The sequence below is a fragment of the Balaenoptera acutorostrata genome, chromosome 2 (genome assembly GCF_949987535.1).
Source record: "Balaenoptera acutorostrata chromosome 2, mBalAcu1.1, whole genome shotgun sequence".
Taxonomy (NCBI): domain Eukaryota; kingdom Metazoa; phylum Chordata; class Mammalia; order Artiodactyla; family Balaenopteridae; genus Balaenoptera; species Balaenoptera acutorostrata.
In genome coordinates, this window is record NC_080065.1 from 32,880,303 (window position 1) to 32,901,670 (window position 21,368).

Below are 21,368 nucleotides of genomic sequence, written 5' to 3' on the forward strand. Positions count from 1 at the left end.
ACCCAATGCAGCCAAAAATAACTAAATAAAATAAATAATAAATTAAAAATAAATAAATAAAAATAAAATTAATTGAGGGAAAAGGAATCTTTTGAAATTTGATTAGCAGATAGAGACTTCTTGCTATGTAACTGTTCTTAGTCTTTTGTTCACCTAAGCTAAATAACATAAAAAAACACTAACGAATCTTAAGATTTACTTCATGCTATGACGGAACTAAGGAAAAAGCACATCACACTTCTATTTAAATAGAACCTCTTTTGTCACATTTGATTTTCAAAAAGAACAATAATATACTACTGAATATATATATACATATAAGCTATATACATAGCTTATAGCTGAATGTAATTTCTAGTCCTTTTTGGCCTGTCCTATGCCCTAATATTGAATATCTTGTAACTAACTATGCTCTTGCCTCTTGTATGAAAAACATTTTCCCAATTTACAAAGTCACTTTGTACTCTATCTGAAACTTCTAAAGAGTACTAGAAATTACTCACTCTAATGTCATTTGCAGACATAAAAAAAAATGTAATTGATTTGTCCTAGATACTGATCTAGTAATTCTACTTCTAGAAATATGGTATACCTCTCTCACTAAAATGGGACATGGGGTGTGCTGAGTAGGTTAAAAGAATAAAATTAATCAGGAAAACAAAATAATCCACATCAGTAGCAATCATAATGCAGCTCTTGAAAAGACCAAACAGCAACCTCTATGTAGCCGGTAATCTCAAGTCTTCAATGGACACAATTCCTCACATTAAAGTACCAATTTACCAAGTTAAACTTCTACTTACTATATTAAGAGAACAGCCATTATTAGAAGGAATGCAGAAAAAAATTATTCCCATTTTAGTAAGCTAAAATATTTCTGCTGCCAGAGCAAACTGTTAGTGAAATATCTATTCTACAATTGGAAGACTTTGATTTTCCAAGTTGACAGGCTCTCTCTGAAGTCCTATAAAGGACCTTGTGCCCACTAATTCAGATATTTCAAGTATTCTGAAAACTAGAAATTGTTCCCTAGCTCTCAGGCTAAATCCTAGTATGAGGATATTTCTCATGTTTAAATTTAGAATCATCCCATCTGTTAGAACTTCCTATCTATAAGATCTCTATCTAAAGTGGCCTCTCCCAATTACTTTATACCTCAAAACTTTGTTTATTCTCATCATGGTATTTTAAATATTTTTTTCTTGTTTATTTTTTCTCCTCCATTAGCTTATAAGCGGCCTCTGTCTTGTTCACTTTCCTGAAGGAGACTATAACTTTTTTATGTTAAAGATATTTCCTCTAAGTTGCAATTTTAAGGGAAAAGGATGTAGATTTCAAGCGAAGGTAACTGCTTAAAGGTCACTTGATGTAAAAAATCAGAACACTGCATTTAAAAATATTTTCCAGGTAACATTAGTTTGATGAATTGTGAACATTCAGCCTCGTATTCTTCACCTGGTTTCAATCAGACTCAATCTGTGAACAGATCCCTTCTTTACACCAATTTCACCTAGTTTCAGGAACAAACTAAAGGTTCATGAATGTTTTCCTCTGTCAAAAGGTGGTTATTTTTCAAGCTAAGCATCAAGCCTGAAACAAGCACGTACCCAAGCAAGGGAGGTTTAATTCCAGTGTAAATCGAAGCTTTTTTTTTTTTTTAAAGAAATAAAAAGGCATGCTACACAGCAGACTTAAGTAATATTCTAATATATTTATGACGCTGGGTTGCTTACTTCTGACCTTATACATCCTCTCCATTTTTATTAGGGTTGGAAGCTATTCCCCTATCTCTCTTCCACTGTTTTCCCAGGGTCACGGTTACAGTACAGTTTGCCTAATGCATTTCGCACGGTCATCCTACCCGGAGTACGGCACTCTCTCTACTCCAACCAGCTCCAAACTCTTCTCCGCGGACAGAGGCTAAAAGCAGCGTGCTTTCAGGAGGCGAGGCAAACAGAAAGAAGCCGGTTGAGAGTGAGCAACCGAATGGCTTTGCTGGCGGCGCCTAGCGTTGCACTGAAAGCCCTTTGCAAACAATTACTCACCTTATTTGTTCTCATGTTAGCATGTATGAGCCTTCTCGAGGCTGCAAGGGGATGCTCAGCGTTGCCACTGCACACAGGAACCACCGTGATCTCCTGCTGCCCTAAAATTAAACCGCCGCCTCTCGTCTGAACCGCGTTTTCGTCTACAAAGCGCTTTCACACGCGTTATCCGATTTGACCCCGACTCCAAGCCTGCGAAATGAGCGTCGCTTGCCACAGTGCCTATTTTACAGATGAAGAAAGGATCCTGTCCACAGACCTAGTCCTAAGGGCCGTCCTCTCCCCAGTGGAGAACGCAGCTCCGGGCAGCGGGGCGAACAGGTGTGACGCCCGCGGCCGCAACCTCTCACCTGGCCGGCGGAGCGGGTCACCGCCTCCACTCCGCTGCCGGGGACGTGGGCCCCGCGGTGGAGGCCTCTCTGGGTCTCCGGGGTCCCTCTCTCTCCGCCCGCGCTCCGCCCCAGACCCCAAAGTGCCTCACGCTCTCCCCCTCAGGCTCACCGTCCGATCACGCCGGACAGCGTCCAGAAGGACCGGGAAACCCCGCGTCCGCCACAGCCGTCCAGGGTCTGGGACCCACGCTCCCTGGCGACGGCGGTGGCGGTCACCTGAAGGCCTGCGGGGTCCGGGGAAAGGAAAACCCGACCCCAATCAAGCAGCTGACATTTCCCAGTCAGCCGGAGTACCGCCCGCTTCCGCTTCCCCGCCTACCCTGTGGGCCGTGCGGTCCCGCAGCCGCAGGGGGTTGTGGGTATCCTGAAGGCGGGCAAAGCTGCAAGGAAACGAAGTAGTGGCGAGGCAGCCGGACTACCAGGCAGGGCCAAAACTACAATTCCCAGCAGGCAGCGGAGCCGCAGACGGCGGCCGCGGAGGAGAGCGGGCAGAAGAATTCTGCGCGCGCGGCGGGGATGGAACGTTGATAGAGTTCGCGGGTCTAGCTGCTGGGGGCAGGAGCCGCACGCAGTGCGCCGCCGCGCGCCAAAGCGGGAATCCGGGAGGCGGGCACCTCTGCAATTAATGCACGCATTTAAAACTCCCGAACCTGCGGACGCCATGCACAGGTAAACCGATTGCAAAAAGGGGCAGACATGAATGGACCGTCTTAATTCTTTTAAGGCCGCGAATTTTGCTACTTGCTAGTATTGTTAGTAATGCTGTAATGTGAATGGTTGCTTAGCCTCTTCTTTGGGAAAACGTGGATGGGTGGATGCTTTAGCGCGGTGATCAGCGTGCGATTTTATTTGGCTTCCCTTATTGGGCTTTCCGGCTGCTGTTTTCAATCACTGTATGATTGCCCTCCCTCTTTCCTTGTCTGTACCTTCCACTTTAAGAAATTCTTGAGGCCTTCTGCATGATCGTAAATCGAAAAGACTTTTCGATGTGTTCGATTTGTTTGGTTATTTTCTCTTTTATTCTTGGGAACTCGCCGCCGGCGCGTAGAAATGCAATTCAGTTAGCTGCTGTGAAAGTTTTCTGCAATGCATAACTTGCAGCTTCCTTTAGGCCTACCTTGGAATTATTTACGGGTGTGTTTTTGAAAGGAACGTGGGGCTATTGTGCGTTTCTGCAGGAAACACCTCCAGGAGATTCCCGACCAGAGTAGCAACGTTACCACCAGCTTCACGTGGGGATGGGATTCTAGCAAGACTTCTGAACTGCTTTCAGGCATGGGGGTCTCCGCCCTGGAGAAGGAGGAGGTGGACAGTGAGAACATCCCCCAGGAACTGCTTTCAAACCTGGGCCACCCGCAGAGCCCCCCACGAAAACGGCTGAAGAGCAAAGGGAATGACAAGGACTTTGTGATTGTCCGCAGACCTAAGCTAAATCGAGAGAACTTTCCAGGTAAGGTATGAGGGTAAAACTATCAGTCCAGTAAGTGGTGGATTAAACTGTTTTGTTGGTAAACCTTTGTTCAGGGGCCTTTAGGATGGGGCCCTTTTAAAATTGCTGAATTCTGAAGTTATTTTCCAAAGAAATGGGACAACTCATTGTCTCTGAAGTTTACAGAAATGTTGGTATGTGTATCTCTTAAGGGGCACGACCGACTTTTAACCCATGAAAAGACACTCCATACTTTTTCTTTAGGAGGGACTCTGCCTGGTCAAAGGCCAGCTCATTGCCATTGACAACTGGGAACAAAGCGATGATCCTCTAGGATTCTTTTTGTTTATATTCTGTTGCTCTGTAGCCCCAGTTGAGCTTTTTGCTGTAATCACTTTAGTTATTTGTCAAGGGGCTGCTAAAGTGAATGTTGAACTAAGGGGAGGAGACTTATCTTCCCAGGTCCGTTCCATATGGGATTCTTCTGGATGCTCTGTCTTCATTACTAACCATGTTATCTGTTCAGTTCCCCAACCCCAAAACCTGAAGGTTAGTCAGATTCCCACCATCCCCCAACATCCAACCAATCATTGAATCTTTCTCTCTTGTCTCCTAAATATTTCTCAAGCTGTCATCATCTCTTGCCTGATTACTGGAATGGACTCATAATTCCAGCCTTATCCTCCCCAGATCCATCCCCCAGAGCTAGAGTGAACTGATTGAAATGTAGAACTCACCACATCATTCCACTCTTAATAGCTCCCAGTTCCCAGGCTTCTCAAGCAGGTGAATAAATGCCTCCCAGAGTGCATCAGAGCCCCGGGAGTACTCAAAGCCATAGGGTAAACATAGTGCATTGACCCGGGGTTATCAGTTTTTCTTGCTGGCAAGCCATGTAAAACATTAATTCAGCAAATATTTGCTGAGCACATTCTGTGTGCTAGGCATTGTTCTAGGTGCTGGGGATACAGCAGTGAGCAAAACAAAAGCATTTCTACCCTCATGGAGCTTCTGTTCTAGAGGGAGGATGCAGTAAACATAAATCTGGTGTGTAGTATATGAGAATAAGTGCTATGGCTAAAAACAAAAATAGAACAAGCCAAGAGGGATTGATGGTCCTGGGGTGGGAAGCTGGTTTGCAGGGTATTAAGGGAAAGCCTCGCTCGGACAGTGAACTTTAAACAAAGGCTTAAAGGAGATGAAGGAATGTGCCACACAAATATCTTGGAGAAGAGAGCCCCAAGCAGAGGGAGCAGCTAGTGCAAAGACCCTGGGGCAGAGGAATGTTATGTTTGTTCAAGGAACAATAAGGAAGCCATATTCCCAGAGTGGATGAGCAAAGGGGAGAGTAGTGGGAGACGGGCTAGAGGTGCTATTGAGCAGAGTTGTGATGTGACCTTTTAAAAGGACACACTGGTGTGTTGAGACTAAACTTTGGGGAGTTGAGGATAAAAACTTAGAGACTTGTCGAGAGGTGTGGGAGTAGTATAAGCAGCGGTCAGCTTCTGGATAGATCCTGACATTAGAGTGGACAGACTTAGGAGACTTTGAAATTGTCTGTAGAAGAGGTGATCATAGTCTAAACTGAAATTGGGTGGGTCATGATGGAGAAGAAGAGACAGAGTCAAGAAATAAAGATGAAGTCTTGCAGAGCCAAGGTAAATAAGTATATTCCTGAATTCCCCCATCTGGCTTTCTTTGAGGAAGGTTGATGGGTTGGTTGGTTGCTCGCTTGCTTTAAAAAAAAAATCTGTTTTTTTGGCTTTTGACCGTTTCTTTAGGGAAAGAGAACCTTCAAGTTATGAGGATCTATATTTGGTGTTGGATTAATTAGAAAGGCAGTGAAGGATTGTGGTGAAGTCAAGCGCATCTGGCTTCGAATTCCAATTGTGCTGTTTACCAACCTTGGGAAGTTGTTTGAGCTACCTGTTCCTTAGTTTCTTTGTGAAATGGAATAGTAATACCCGCTTCATGGGTTACTGTGAAGATTAAATGAAAGAGTATACATAAAGCCCTTAGCATGCTGCCCGCACATAACACTCAACAAGTAAATCCAGTTAATTTGGTGGACAAAGTGACACCCAGTTGAGAGGCTACTTCACTTGTCTTTTGCCCTTAATCCTGTTCGCCTGACCCTGTTCCCGTAGATCTTTTTGCTTCAAAATTGAATGTCACCGCTATTTTTAGTGTCTGGAATGCAGCACGAGCAATTTGGTGCTTGACTAACCAAATGTGGTGAAAGACACTTCCTGCTAAGATGAGCAGCTTTTGATGACTTTGTCCAGTGCTGATAGCTTCTGACATGGAGTGATTGCTGTGTGTCCTTCCACATTCACACACACAGGTGGACATACAAATGACATTTTTAAAGCAAGGCATTATGGAAACAAGACAGAAGATCAAGGGATGGCTGCCGTCTTCTAGGAAATTGCAAGTCAAGTTGAGGAGAAAAGAGAATACATAGTAAGAGAAGCTCACAGCAAAAGATGGCAGCTCATGCGGTAGCAGCTGCTGAGTGGTTCAGGCAGCAGATGCTCTAGGAGGCCAGAGGGAGGGAGCCCCTTGTGCCAGAATGACCCAGAGCTTCCATGGTGATCCCTACTGGACATAGACACGCTTCCTCCTTCTACTCAGCAAAGCAGAGGCTCTGAGAAAAGAGAGAAGGATCTGGAAATGGTCCAGTCACTGAGTCTAGACTGTTAAAATTGACTTCAAAACTATGTATTTATCTGAAGTGAGAGGAAAAAAATCGTGAGTTTTATGTTTGTTGCGACCTAAGGGAGAGGCAGGGAGGGAAACCAGTTCTATGCTGTGTCTGTGCGTGGAATTACGCACAGTAGAGATGGGTTAATTGGTGTGGAGGGGGAGGGGCAGCTGGTGTAGAGGGTTCCCACTGGGCTTCCAGTGGTGCTGGATCGTCATTCAAGCGAGTTTTGTCTGCAGTTGTCGGGACAGGTGGCTAAGAGCGCTGCAGGATTCCGCTGGAACAGGCCACACCTGCTTTCCATCGCTATCTGATGACAGTGGCCTTGGGCTGTGTGAGTTGTTCTTGGTTCTTCACTCGTCAGTCTCTCTTTTCTGCCGGCCCCAAGCCAGGCTCACATCTGGTCACTAAATCCTCTTCATCTGTTTATTTTGGAAGACGAAAACGTTGTGGCCAAGCCATACCAGGACAGGTCTGATTGACCTTTGGGGTGAGTGTGTAGAAGGAATCGGGAGGAGGAAATGGCCCAGTGATGAGGTCAGTAATGGACAGAAAGAGAACAACTGCATTTTATTCACGGTTGTTAAATGCCTGTCCTGGTCCCCTGTCTTCTGCACCCCCCCTCTCCCCACCCCCGACCTCCCAAACAGGGCACAGCCATGGAAACGCTCTTGAACTGATTTGTTGATCAGCTCTCCCGTGGCTGTTAAACTGCTTCAGATTCCAAGCCCCACAGTGGTTTTCAGACTGGAGACTCCAAAGTTTAGAGCCTGCTGGTATCCCCAAGGGAACATGTTCAAAGTGCAAAATTCCAGAGATTCTGATCCCAGAAGTCCTGCCTTGAGCCTGGGAATCTGCTTTTCAATATCCCCAGGCAAACGTTTTTCCTCCTTTCTCTCCCTTTCTTTCTTTCTTTCTTTTTTGTTTTTTAATAACCAATAAGAAATATATTTTACGTTGCAATGCTGGGTGTGTATCTGGAACCACAATTTCACAAATCTAGATTTCTCCTTACTGAGATGTTTCCTATTCCCTTCCGTTCCATTCTTTCAAAACAATGCTCGTCAAATAAATTGATTTCATGACTCACCGATGAATCTCAGCCCTCAGCTCCCAAAACTCAGCTCTGAAAGAGCCTTTACAGGACCCTCCCAGGCACCTTTCTTTGCCCTCTAGCTTCCGTTCGTTCATTCAGCAAATGTTGATGGAGCGTCATTCTAGAGATTGGGGATCCAGCAGTGAACATAACGGACCAAAGATCCTGCTCTCCTAGAGCTTGTACCCTGTACCTAATTCTCCAAATCCCAATTTCCATGGTTTCTTAGTTACTCTTCCCGCATCCCAGGGTTGAGCATAGAAATATGGGGTTGAGAATAGAAATATGGGGTTGAGAGGGGTCATCAAGGACCCCTGTTTTAGTTTTTTCCTGTTTTGCTTTTTTCAGTTTTGTCTAGCCAGCCAAAAAATAACAATAAAAAACCCAAAATACCAAGAGCTAGCGTGGTCTAGTGTTTCTCTTCATGATTTGTAGGAGGAGGAAGGAAACCTCATCCCGGATGGCAGAATCCGTTTGTAGTTTCCCAGAAAGGAAGCATGGGTTGTTAATACTTAAAACAAGCTAGCAAAAGCATGAACATGAGGTGAGCCTCCGCCCTTAAAAAACAAACAAACAAACAAAACCCAGAAAACAGTAGATGTGAATACCTGTATCTGCTTATTCTTCACATATAATTGTTTATCTGTGCTTAAAGAGACGGGTGACTTTAAGGATCAAAGACTGAGATGACTTTGGAGTTTGAATTTGCATGAGTGTAGGTGATGTTCCAAGAAATAAACATGTCAAATAAGATGTTACCTATACTGCAAAGTCCTAAAGCATCGAAAACTCTTCAACAAGCACTGTTTCCAGAGGACTTTAAGAGGCATGGGAGGTGATGAGGGTACAGAAGTGGACAGCTGGCTTTACACCAGAGGAATAAGTGGTGATACTGGTGGCTGAGGGTGGTGACTAGCAGGTTTGTGAATCTGGCCAGTTTTCACCTTTCATGGCTCCGAAGTATGTTTAACTGTTTCTATGTCGTTGAAGACTAGAGTCCGTGGGGTTCATTCTTTTCCTTACTGTGCAGGTCTGGTGTGCAGCCTTGGAGGGTTTAGAAGAGGTGAGTGGAAGAAAGACTTGCTCTGGACTTTCTCATCCTCTCTGGGCAGACAGACCAGGCAGCAGTGTAGTCAGGAATCCAGGAAACAGATGGTCGATGTTTTGAGAATTAAATATGGCAAGTAAAATTAGATTAAGCATATCCCAAGCCTGGATACCAGCCCCTGGGGCAGCTACATGAAGACAGACTCTGCCTCTTCTGCTGGAACAGTACCCGGTTTCAGGCTGTGAAACGCCCCCTGGCCTTCACCCCTACCAGGGGCCCTAGAATCAGTGTAGGTGTGGTCCCGCGATCGGCTCCCTGGAGCCCTGGGTACTTGGCTGCTCGCGGAGGCTGTGCATTTTCTCGGCCGTTGCGCCTTCTATCTGCTCGCTGACCCGCTGAGAGCTCTCGGCATCTCTGTCTTACTCCCTCTCCCCTCTCCCCTCCCTCCCAAGCCCTGATAGATTCCTTTTTCCGTAGCAAGTCAGATTTAATTCTCACCTTTTAAAAAACTTGTAGAAAATTAAGTACTCAGAATAGGAGAGAGAATCCTAGGGTAGCAAGAGGGCAGGATTCGGAGTCGGACCTGGGTTTGGATTCCCACTCGGCCCTTTGCTGGTTGTGTGACCTGTCCCTTTAGTCACAGCTACATCTTCTCGTGAAGCCCCTCCCCCCGACCTCCAAGACTGCTCGTGTGCTGACAGAGGACACCACCTCTGTCCCCGGGTTTCTATCTTTAGCCTCATCCCCCCAAACACCTACAGGGCCGTGCCATTCCTTTGCAGGTGCTGTGCCCCGTGCCACCTGGCCAGCCTTCAGGCATCCTCCTGTGTGGCTCTGTGCCTTCACCTCAGGATGTGGGGTTTGGAAACAGACAGAAGAGACCCACATCGGCCTCTTGGCTCTGCCACCTAATCGTTGATAGCACCTCGGTGAGGTTAATTAATAACCCCACTAAGACAAGCTTCCTCATCTATAAAACGGGATACTACGACTTAGGACACGGACACATTAGAATCAGTGTGCATTAATAAATGTCTGAGACTTTTTAGGGCTCCCAGTAAATGGCAGTTTTAAATGTCAGGTTATGTTTTTGTTTATTAGTTTGTCTCGCACTGAGGCCACCAGGCAGGGACCGTGCTTACACACTCGTGCGTTAGGCACCCAGGAATGTATATTGAAGTGGAGCCTTAGGCCAGCCTTGTCATTTTACAAATGAGGAAACTGGTCCTAAGAGGTCGACAGTCTTGCCTGTCTATAAAATAAAGCCAGCATTCTTCTCTTGGGCGTCAGTCATTCCTTTGTGTAATATCAGTTGAGTACTTTCTAATGTTCATCGCCAGGTTCGTCCTAGGCACCAGGTGTAGCAGTTAATAGGTTAAGGAAGGTTAACCAGTCACACAGATACAGAATTAGCACATTCACAGTTTGCGTGAAGGGGGAGTAAAAGGTATAATGCATTGAGCAATGATTTAGTGAATGCCTGTTATGTGTCAGGTATTGTGCTGGGTGCTAGATGTGCAAATCTGGGTATGGGGGCTGTGGTGGTGACCTGGGAATGCTCCTCTGAGAGAGTGACACTTAAGCTGAGGTCTGAAGGATGACTAGGAGTTGGGCAGGTGAAGATGGACGTTGCCGTGCAAAGCCCTCCTAATTCTAGACTTAGCTTACTTGTGTGGCTTCATTGCCTGGCTTTGCTGTCCTCGGCAAACATCTGCATTCATCGCTTGCCACATTTTCCTTCTAGCATTGGAATTACTGATCTCGTATTCTAATTGTTCTTGATTTCTTATGTCTTTCTAATAAAATGGGAAGCACCAAGTTCATTAATTTATTTATTTCTCCTGCCCTACACTTCACAACAAGCTTCCCTATTTCCTTTCCTCACCATCTTTGGTAGACACTTCGGTGCCCCATCCATAGCTCCTTGAAGCTCACCATTCCCTTTTACGCCGAAGGCTTTCTCCTCCATGTAGATGACACTCTGTGTTTGAGGGCTTTCTCTGGGCAGAGGTGCTAGGCAGTCAACATTCCTGCCCTCTCCCAGAAGCCGCCAACCAATGACTGACAGCAGTTGGTGGATTAATGCCCCAGCACCTGTGCCCTTGGCTGGGACCACTCTGGGGCAGGTGCCGTATGCTTCCCTGGAGTGCCCTGCAGATTTGAAGCCCAGTTGCCCATAGCGGTAATCTGCTTATTCACATACCCAAATTGGCTTCCTGCCCTTCCATGTCTCGCTTCACTCTTTCCAGTACTTCTGAGATCCCTTCCCAAATAAACTACTTTAGTTCATGTCCTCAGGACCTGCTTCTGGGGATCCCACACTTGGGTAGAGGACAGTTTGGGGGTCTCAGTCAGTCATACCAGGCAGCCCTTGTCCAAACCCTACTCCCACCCTGGGTGTTTTCATGTAGGTGAAAAATCCCAAGCAGCATTGAAAAGAGAAGGTTGTAAGAGGAAAATGTACAGATTTTATGGAGAAAGGAGAGGAATAGAGGAAAGAGAGAGAAAGTTTGACTCTGCTGCTTAACCTCTTGTCATAAGTTATTTAGTCTTCATAGTGAACAACTTTGCAAGACAAACCTTTTGATTCCCATTCCTACAGATGAAGAAACCGAGCCCCAGAGGGATTGAGTAACTTGCCTAAGGTTCGTAGTCTTGCAGGCAATGTAGTCGAATTCCAGTTGAAGCTGTGCTCCTTCCTCAATCCAGTAATCCTCACACTTGTGGCGGGGGCCAAGCACGTGGTGTCAGGATGGTCTGTGCAGATCATAGTAAAAATCTCAACACGTTAGGTTCGAAGTGACTAAGTGTATGATTTTTTTTGCCGAATGAAATGCCAGCATCTCATCTGTATACGTGAGAAGCAGCAGAGGTCAGGGAGTTAAGAAGAATTAATGGAAGAAAAACTTTTCTCCAATTTGGGGAGCAGGACAGGAGCCCTGTTGGAGAAGCTCTGTCCACACTGACCTTGGACCAGGAGCTTTGTGGCAGTGATGGAGGTTTGTTGGAGCTGCCTCCCCAGAACATGGTCCAGGTGCAGCGTGGATGATCTGTCTGCCTTCCTCCCTCTGCCCCTAGGTTTCAGAGCCTCAGTCAGTCCTTTATTTTATTCTCTAGAGAGGGAGGGGCAGGAGTTCATTGAGCAGCTGCATCTTTCCTCCTCATTTTTCCATAGAGGCTACTTCCCTGACCACTGCTCCACCCCCATACCCTGCGCAGCACAGCACAGCACCCTGAACCCTACTGCAGCCCATTGTGATACTTGCTTGGAATTTCCTGTTTATTTATCTGTGTCTCTGAAAGTCTGAGCAGGCCATGCCTTGCTCATCTTTGTCTGTAGAACAGATCCCAGCATGTAGTTCATGTTCAATAAATATATGAATGCATGAATGTATGAGACATTGTGTCCTTAGAATACAAAGACTATTTAAAAAAAGAAAAAAATCGGGTTCTCATTCTCAAGAACTCATGGCCTCGTGGGGGCCTACACAGGTGACTAAGCAAATAATGAAATCGTGGTTAAAAAAGCGACCTGTTCTTGGTGATGTCATGGGAGGCTGTCCATAGGAGTTGGGGCATTAATGGCCACTTGATGTTAAATTAATAGCAGTCGGGGGCGGGCACAGCATGTACAGAGGCATTGAGATGTGACGAAGAATGACTCATTCTGAGAATTCCAAGTAGCTCCAAATGGCTGGAACATATTTCTAGATAATGAACCTAGAAAAATAAGTGGGGCACTGCCAGAAAGCTTTGAATTTCATGCTAAGCAGTATAGACTTTAGAGTGAATATTCAAGGGACACCACTGAAGGGTCTCACTGAGGGACGGGCATAGACGTTTTCAAAAGATTGCCCAGGAATAGGAGAAAAGAGTCGGACTGCCATGTTTATCACTCTCCTCCATGCTCTCTCCAGCTCTCCATCATGTTCTCCACAGAGCCTGGTGTAATGTCCGTTAACACCTTTTAAATGGGGAGGTGGGAGTGTTAGGGTTCTCCAGTGACACTGAACAAATAGGAGATATAGGGAGATTTATTAATAAGGGATTGGCTTGCGCAGTCCTGGAAGCTGAAAAGTCCCAAGATCTTCAGTCCCAAAGACCTGAGACCCCGCAGAGCAGATGGTACAAGTTTCAATCCAGGTCTGAAGGCAGGAGGAGACCCAGGTCCCAGCTCAAAGACAGGAGAGAGAGACAGTTCTCCGTTCATCAGCCTTTTGGTCTAACCCGGCCTTGGATTGGATGAGGCACGCCCACAACTGGGGAGGGCAATCTGCTTTTCTCATCCATTGATCAAATGTTAATCTCATCCTGAAACACCCTCACAGACACACCCAGAATAGTGTTTAACCAAAATATCTGGGCACCCCCTGACCCAGTCAAGTTGATACTAAAATTAACCATCACAGAGGAGAGGATAGCGCTAGAATTGGTGTAGCAGATGGATTGGAGGTAGAGAGAGACTGAGAAGGCAAGTTATTGAACTCATCTAACCACTCTAAATCTAATCTAAATCACTCAGTATTTCTTTGGTGCATACTTATTTCCTTCTAGGCCATTGTCATGTTAACCCGATCTTGTGGGTTATTCTGTACATTCATAGGTAAGAATTTAATACTTGTTGAATAGCTGTTTAGAGTTTGCTTTTATAAGACTAAGAAAACTGGTTTTCCTGCATGCACCTTTTTCTCCCTCCAGTTTATTCTGCACACAGCAGCCAGAGTGATCCTTTTAAAGCCTCCGTGAGATGCTGTCATTCCTGTGCTCAGAACCCCCTGGCATCTCCTCAGCACCTTCAGAGTCAAAGCTGAGGCTTCTCTAGCCCTGCCTGACCCGGCCCCCCATCACCCCTCTGACCTCTTCCATCACCCCCACAACTTGCTCACTCTGTTCTACACTGGCCTCCTTGCTGTTCCTTAAAACAGACATGCTGTTCCTGCACCTCGAACACACACTAGAGACTCACAAGGCTGGCCCCCTCTCTGTTCAGCCTTTCCTCAGTGATCACCGGCTCGGTAAGGTCTTCCCTGGCCGCTGTGCTCAGACTTTGAACACTGGCCCCCGTACTCCCCATCCTGTCCTTTACCCCGCATAAGTTTTCTGCATAGCACTAATCAATTTTAACATATCATGTACTTTTTAACATATTGAACAATTTTTAGCGTATCATCTAATATCATGTGATCGTTTCCTCCTGCCGGAATGTAAGTTCCATGAAAAAGTATTCTGTCTGTCTTGTTTTCTGCTTTCTCCCCAACACCTGAAATGATCCCTGGCGTCAGAGTTAAGTGCTCAGTACATATTTGTTGAATTAGTAGATGAGAACACCCTTTTGATATTGCACTTGTAGGTAAATTGACTTCTGAGTGCTTTCTGTAAACCTGAAAGAAGAGGGAGGAAGGTTCGTTTGCCTTTTAAATAAGGTCACTACTTGATAAATGCACCACTGAATCCACTTCAGAGAGAAGTGAGGCATTCCTTAGCAACCAAAAGCATCGTGATGTCTTAGACATTGCTGTCTGAGATCTGAGCAGCGTGGGACTTGCTGTGAACCACTGTTAGTATAGTTCTTGCCCAAGACTGGCTGGTGGGCACTGAAGAGAAGAATGTTATGAAAAGTATTCTTGATATTCTCTTTTCTCCTTTGCTGAGAAACTATGGTACCCACTTCAGGGTACATAGACAGTGGGTGAACAGAAAAACATTTGTGAGGATGAGGAATTCATTTAGCATTAAATTCCCCTGTTTAAGCTACGTGTTGTATATGCTTTAAGTGCATGAAAAGGCTCAGTAGACTTGATAGGGCAAAAGAATGGTGATGGGAAGACACTTTTTTTTTTTTTTTTTCTTTTTTCCCCTCAAAGGTGTTTCATGGGACTCCCTTCCAGACGAGCTGCTCTTAGGAATCTTCTCCTGTCTGTGCCTCCCTGAACTTCTGAAAGTCTCCAGTGTTTGTAAGAGATGGTATCATCTAGCGTAAGTATTTTTCACCCCTTCTGGCATATGTGGAGGAGGAGAAAAGAAGGGTTATTTATTTATTCATTTGGGTCTGGTGAAACTGAAAACCAAGAAAAATAAGGCAGCACAAAGCAAACTAGGTATCTTCTCCCTTTTATTAATAATCAGTGTCTTATTTCAGAGTGAAGGGAGGGAGCTACCGGAAGTGACTTACCCCATTTCTGAAAACCTCCTTTCCCTGTATTCGGTGTAGCCCGTGTTTACTGGGCAACGTACCGAGAGTGAGGGGAGTGACGGGTGTGCGTGAAGGCATAGCTGCTGCTCACATGCCGGCTGGGCTGGGCAGTGAGTGCAGTGGGAGAGAGAACTCGCGGCTCTGGCATTAGACCTGAGTGGGAAGCCAGCCTCTGCCGCTTAGGCTTTGGGGGACCTGAGCGAAGTTCTTGACACTTCTGAGCTTCAGTCCCCCCATATATAAAATGGGGGTGACGGTACCTTCAGGGCAGCACCGCTGTGAGGATGCGGTATAAAGATGCCAGGGCAGTGCTCAGCTCGTAGAAACGTTCAGCGCATGGCAGCCGACAGTTGTTGGGGTTTTTGTTGGTTCGGGGGCAGCACTTTTCAAGTGTGGACGGTGAGCTGCACGGGGGGAGTCTTGGTGAGCTGGGACGGCAGTAACGGGCCAGAAGCGGGGGGGGGGGGGGGGAAATGACTGCCTTTCCATCTTCACCTTTTCTCCTACCCGTTAACCTCTGGCCATGCTTTGCTTTGTGCTTAAAGGCCATCTGTCTCTCTCCTCCCTCCACACATCTAGGACTCTCGTTGTGAGACCGCAGGAGCCCCTACCCTTCCATTCACGGGTGTGCTGGAAATAAGACACTCTAGGTATTTACAGGGCTACAGTCGTCCCTTGGTATCCGCTGGGTATTGGTTCCAGGACCTCCTGTGGATACCAAAATCCACGGATGCTCAAGTCCCTTATATAAAATGGCATAGGACAGTCTGTCTCTGTATCTGGGGATGTGTGGTTGCTTGAATCCGCGAATGCGGAACCCGTGGATAGGGAGGGCCGACTGTATCTGCTTAGAAGAGCCACAGAGAGGTCTGCACACCTGGAATACTGGAGCAGGTAAATGGCGGTTGACTTTCACTTATCCCCGCCCAAGTGACCCCATCTTGATTTTCTTTTTCCACCAGCTGTCCTCTCCATGCAGAGTCTATTAATCTTCATTTCAACTGTCATAAAAGTTATAACTGACATTTATTAAGCACTTGTTATATGCCAGGCACTGCAGTCCTGCCTTCTTAATAATAGAGGTTGAATAACATGTTGACAATCTGTTTGTGTAGAATTATTTTGAAGCTCTAGCCAGTGGTCTGCAAGCAGTATTAAAAAGTAAAATTCTTGTAGATATTTAAAATGTTCCCTCATGGGCTTGATCTCATGTTTTCTTTTTTGTTAAATTGAATTAATCTCTGGGTATTAAAGCTCCTTTATCGTGTTGTTTCGTACATTTTGGCACCTCCTTTTGCTTCAGAAACACTATCTAAAATCTAAATAATATTTTTACCTTTTTCCTTCCCATTAGTTCATATGTATATACCTATATTTTTGTGCGTATATATATTTTTTAAGCTTTTAAGGTATTGTAAAACAGAGCTGAACTATGACTTTTTCCTAATAGATATATGATAACTATGTCTCATAATAAAGTCGTACAAACTTTCCTTCTTTTAGGTACATTTACACGTTCGTTAGGGTAATAGAGGTAGCCTGTTCATGCTTCACAAAAATGGCAAATGGGATCATTTGGGCCATTTTGAACCTATCTACTCGTTCGATAATCAGTTGAGTGATTTGAACAATCATTTTTAAAGTTATCGAATTGATTTGAAACCTGCAATTGTATTCTCTGTTTCTAGATCATTGCATTGCTCCTGATAGCATTGAACCAGCTAAATTGGAAATCCATATAAAGAGGAAAATAAAAGCTTATCCGTGATAGGACCAGGAGATATTCAATAATGCCTTAAAAATATCATAGGTAGGGCTTCCCTGGTGGCGCAGTGGTTAAGAATCTGCCTGCCAATGCAGGGGACACGGGTTCGAGCCCTGGTCTGGGAAGATCCCACATGCCGCGGAGCAGCTGGGCCCGTGAGCCACAACTACTGAGCCTGCGCGTCTGGAGCCTGTGCTCCGCAACAAGAGAGGCCGCGATAGTGAGAGGCCCGCGCACTGCGATGAAGAGTGGCCCCCGCTCGCCGCGACTGGAGAAAGCCCTCGCACAGAAACGAAGACCCAACACAGCCAAAAATAAATAAATGAATAAATAAATTGATTAGTTAAAAAAAAATCATAGGTAATTGTATAGTCGAAAACAAAGATGCCTTTGGAATTTGCTTCAAGGCGATTTAGTGGCCGTGTCCTCACGTTAGTAACGGTGGCGAGGGCCTCCAGTAACCAGTGCCCCGGCTTCCCAAACACAGCACCTCCTCTTTTCCAGGTTTGATGAGTCTCTCTGGCAGACCTTAGACCTCACGGGCAGAAACCTCCACCCAGATGTGGTTGGTCGGCTGCTGTCTCGAGGGGTGGTTGCCTTCCGCTGCCCACGATCGTTTATGGACCAACCGTTTGTTGAACGTTTCAGGTAAGAAAGGAAAATCCCTGGAAAATCTTGGGATGGAAAACAGATCACAATGTCTTTTCTCCTATATTCAGCTGTATGCCCTATGACAGGTCATCTGTGCATAATGGAGAGTTAGTTGCATATTTTGCCGTGTGGCCTTTGTGTTGAAACATGGCACAGGTTTCAGTGACATCATTCCCATTTTAACTCAGGGCTGCTCTTGGGCTCTTCCCAGGGTCTTAGGTGCACTTGGGGTCCTCAGTAGATGGGCGTCCAGGGTCCCATGAGGCAGGAGCCAAGCAGAGCCCTCACCAACAGATGCAAGGCAGCCTAGCTATTTCCCCACTGCCCATTTCTGATCAAGAAAAAATGTGAGGCATCCTTTCAGGTTTTGTCACTCTTGAGTTTCTGATCCTATCGTGGACAAATTTGCATCCTGAAAAAAAAGGCCCTCTCTTGCTGTGTTTTGTAGACTGTTCTGAAAAAGTATTACTGATAGTTTTGCAATGTGGTTCAGTGCCGTCTCACACTTGAGTGGAATAACTAGGTACTGAACAGAAAAATAAGCAGAGCTGAGGATGAAACACGCATCCCGACTCGAGGCCTTTTTGCCTTCTCGCCGGGGTCGTATGGCGACACTCCTCTCCCACGGGTGTTTATCCTTCTCCTGCGGCTCTTCCTTCTTGGTCTCCTTCACATGCGTGCTTGGCTTTGTTCCTCTAGGGTCTGTGCCTGGCTGCCTTCTCTTCCTGATCCACACACTGTCTTCGGACAAGCTGTGTCCTGTACACCCATGTTTATGCCAAGACTCTCACAGTCTCATCTCCAGCCCCGCCCTCTCTTTCAAACAAACTCTTATTTCTAATTACCTAAAAACCTCCACACCTGGATTTCCACCAAGTACCTTAATATTAGCATAGCCATACCAAGAACCACGATATTAGCCTCCCTTTACAACTTACCGTCCACAATCTTCCCTCTTTTGGCACTCTACCCACTCACCCTTGCTGGGAGTCATCATAGGCGTAACCTTTTTGTCATCCACATCCAGCTCATTCTCACAATGCCCATTAGTTAATTTTCCACCTGGGACTATACTGGCACAACATCTGGACTTGGCAAAAATGCTCTCGAATTTTAAAACAAACGAGGGTGGGAATTAGCTAGTAGCAACTTATTTTATGACCAAAACTATAGCTAATATTTGAAATGCGTATTTAGGGTCTTGTTTGTGATGGACTGCCCAGGTGGGGAGAAGAAAAGGGTCAGTTGTGAGCTGGATGTGCTGGTGTGAGCCACCTTGTGGAACCTCTTTTTGTTCCTTCTGTGTTCAGCCCTTTTCGTGTACAGCACATGGACCTGTCGAACTCGGTGATCGATGTGTCTACCCTCCATGGCCTTCTGTCTCATTGCTCCAAGTTGCAGAATCTCAGCCTAGAAGGCCTGTGGCTTTCGGATCCCATTGTCAAGTGAGTGGCAGCCAGGAGCGTGTCACAAAGTCAGTTGTTTTGTTAATTTTGTTTCCTGAGCGTACCTGGGGTGTCTTGTCCATATCCAGATGGACTCAGAAAATATCCAGTGCAGTGTTCCAGCTTCCGCAAAACTTTCCAGGACTCACCTAGGCAACCAAAGTTTGCATGCTAACTATATTGCCGGGGCTCGTGCTAGGTTCTAGACATACAGGGATGAATCAAGGCATGGTCCCTCCCTCATTCATGGGAGAAACAAGTAATTGCAGTGCTGTGTGTTTGTTAGGTGCGTTGGCGAATATGTGGCAACACACAGAGACCTCATTAAATTTCGAGAAGGCAGCCTTCTCGGAGGAAGTGACTCTTAAGTTGAGTATTGCAAATATGTAGGTAGGAGTTCTCCCCATGATATGGGGAAGGAAGCAGTCTGGTTGGGTCTAAACTCTGAAGTGGTCGGGAATTGCTGGAGCGTGGGGCCCAGTGAGGGAGGTGACAAGTGAGGGTGGTCAGGGACCAGATCATAGTGGAGTGGGCCCCTGCCACGCTGGAAGAAGTCTGGATTCTGTTGTGCGCTGTAAAGAGGGAAGCGTGGTGAAGAGAGGAGAGTGGTTTTGAGGATGGAAGGAACATGTCAGAGTTGAATTTTAGAAAATTAACTCACTGGGCATCTCAGAGGGTCAGTCAGACATAAAAGAAACTAGATTAGTTAAGATACTATTGTATTCATTCAGGTAAGAAATGATGACACCTGATGGGAAAAAATAGAATAATGATAATAATAGCAGCTAACATTTATTGAGCACGTACCATGTGCCAGATACTAGATTCTTTAGAGGTATTCTGATTTAATCCTCACAGCAACCCCATGAAATATGTTCTTATTGTTCCCTTTTTACAGATGTGGAAACTGAGGAACAGAGAGGCTGAATAACTTGTCCAAGGTCACACAGTTAATAGGTGGCAGAACCAAGATTTGAACCTGGCAATATAGTATGATTCCAGAACTCTCACTGTTAATCACTATTTCACTAACATGAGGCATTTGGGAATGTAGAGGAGAGGGCAAAATTGAAAGAACCTAGTGACTTTATAAGTAGAAGTTTACCAATTGTGGGTGAAATGGAAAAATGTTTATTTCATTGCTGGGTTGTTTTTTTTTTTTTTAAAGTACATTGAGCCGTGTTTGTTGTGGACTTACTCTCTGTGCCAGGCACTGTTAAGGCCTTTATTACATTATATCATTTAATTTTAACAACCCTACCAAAAAGGTACTGATCTTGCCATTTCACAGATGATAAACTAAGGCAAAATGTCCTACTTGGTGTCATGGAGATAGTAAGATGTGAATTTAAACTCACTTCTGACTCAGAGGCCTGTGTGCTTTTAACTGTCTCACTTAGCCTCATGCTTGTTGATTGAGTAAGAGTGTCTTGTTGGTGTTCTTATGACTTTGTCTTCTTTCTCCAGTAATCTTGCTCAGAACACAAATTTAGTGCGATTAAACCTTTCTGGGTGTTCTGGATTCTCTGAATCTGCCCTGAAGACTTTGCTGAGCAGCTGTTGCAGGTAGGAGAGATTTGAGATTTTGATTATAGAACTGTTGTTTCAAATATACAGTTATCTTTCACATCAGAATAGAATCAGGGAAAATTTTTAAGCTATTCCTAACTCTCCAAGCTCTTGATTTGGATAATGCAATGCCTTTTGCCCTCCAAACTTTCCATCCAAACTCAGAAGTCAAATCGATTAAGTTTCCAAAGGATACTTGTGTAGTGATCTCTTTTTTTTCTGTGACTATTAAAATACAGAAAATGTAGTAGTGTGCTTATCAACAATATGTACAAACAGTATCTGTTTATACCTGACTGTACGGTCAGGCGTTTTTCCCTATAATATCTGTAGACCTAACTTAACAGTTTGGATTAAATTTGTTATTGCAAAATACACCATGAATTTGGGTGATTCCATTAAAAACATCTTTTATATTATGTGGTAATGTCAGTATATAAATAAGGTTACAGAGTTACAGAAATTAATAAGTGAGGGAGGGACATGGTTCACAGAATACCCAGTACTGTGTGTGTGTCTGTGTCTGTGTCCTTTTTAATATCCCTTGGTCTCTGTGCTAATAGCATTGTACTTATTTCTACTTAATGATCTGTTGAAAGTAGATTGCCTTTGGTTAAGAGTGTTATCAATGAGGTAAAATGGTAGCCCTACATTTTCTCAGCAGTGCCAGGAATGGGATGTATAGTTTAATGGTTGGACTCTTTCTCTGAAGCCCTCATTTGCTCAGTTAGCAGAGGCCCAATGAGGTAAAGTGGGTTTTTGTAATGTCGGCATCTCTTTATTAGGAATCCCCGGTACAATCCAACAGTTTTTTAAAGCATCTCCGGCGCTTGCTCATACTGTGTAGTTGTTTGCTAACAACCCGGGTGATTGAGAAAGAAAGCATAGAGAGTAGAATTTTTCCATCTAGTCCTGCAATGAGGTTTGAGCAGGAGAGGAGAGCGCTTCCCTCCTCTTCCAGAAGGGGGCAGCATTCACTAAGCCCTTGGCTCATATCCCCTGGCAAGTTTCTGGAACACACTGGAACAAGA

At 45.2% G+C, this 21,368-nt stretch overlaps 2 protein-coding genes across 11 annotated transcripts in view; one reads left to right on the plus strand and one right to left on the minus strand.

Annotated features, from left to right (window-relative positions):
- LMBRD2 (LMBR1 domain containing 2) overlaps window positions 1-2,760 on the minus strand; it is a 51,566-nt gene extending 48,806 nt beyond the window's left edge. For 5 of the 9 annotated variants that reach the window (XM_057540848.1, XM_007192213.3, XM_007192214.3 and 2 more), the window contains exon 1: window positions 2,046-2,535. The gene's annotated coding sequence lies outside the window, so the exon portion shown is untranslated. The other 4 variants (XM_057540845.1, XM_057540844.1, XM_057540846.1 and 1 more) reach the window with 4 other exon arrangements.
- Window positions 2,761-2,934: 174 nt separating this feature from the next.
- Window positions 2,935-21,368, plus strand: part of SKP2 (S-phase kinase associated protein 2) — a 58,261-nt gene continuing 39,827 nt past the window's right edge. For both annotated transcript variants that reach the window (XM_057540083.1, XM_007192206.2), the window contains exons 1-6: window positions 2,935-3,106; window positions 3,616-3,887; window positions 14,579-14,690; window positions 17,177-17,320; window positions 18,634-18,768; window positions 20,236-20,334. In XM_057540083.1, the coding sequence (XP_057396066.1) occupies window positions 3,063-3,106; window positions 3,616-3,887; window positions 14,579-14,690; window positions 17,177-17,320; window positions 18,634-18,768; window positions 20,236-20,334 (806 nt within the window). In that variant the 5' untranslated portion in view covers window positions 2,935-3,062. The remainder of the gene's footprint in view (window positions 3,107-3,615; window positions 3,888-14,578; window positions 14,691-17,176; window positions 17,321-18,633; window positions 18,769-20,235; window positions 20,335-21,368) is intronic.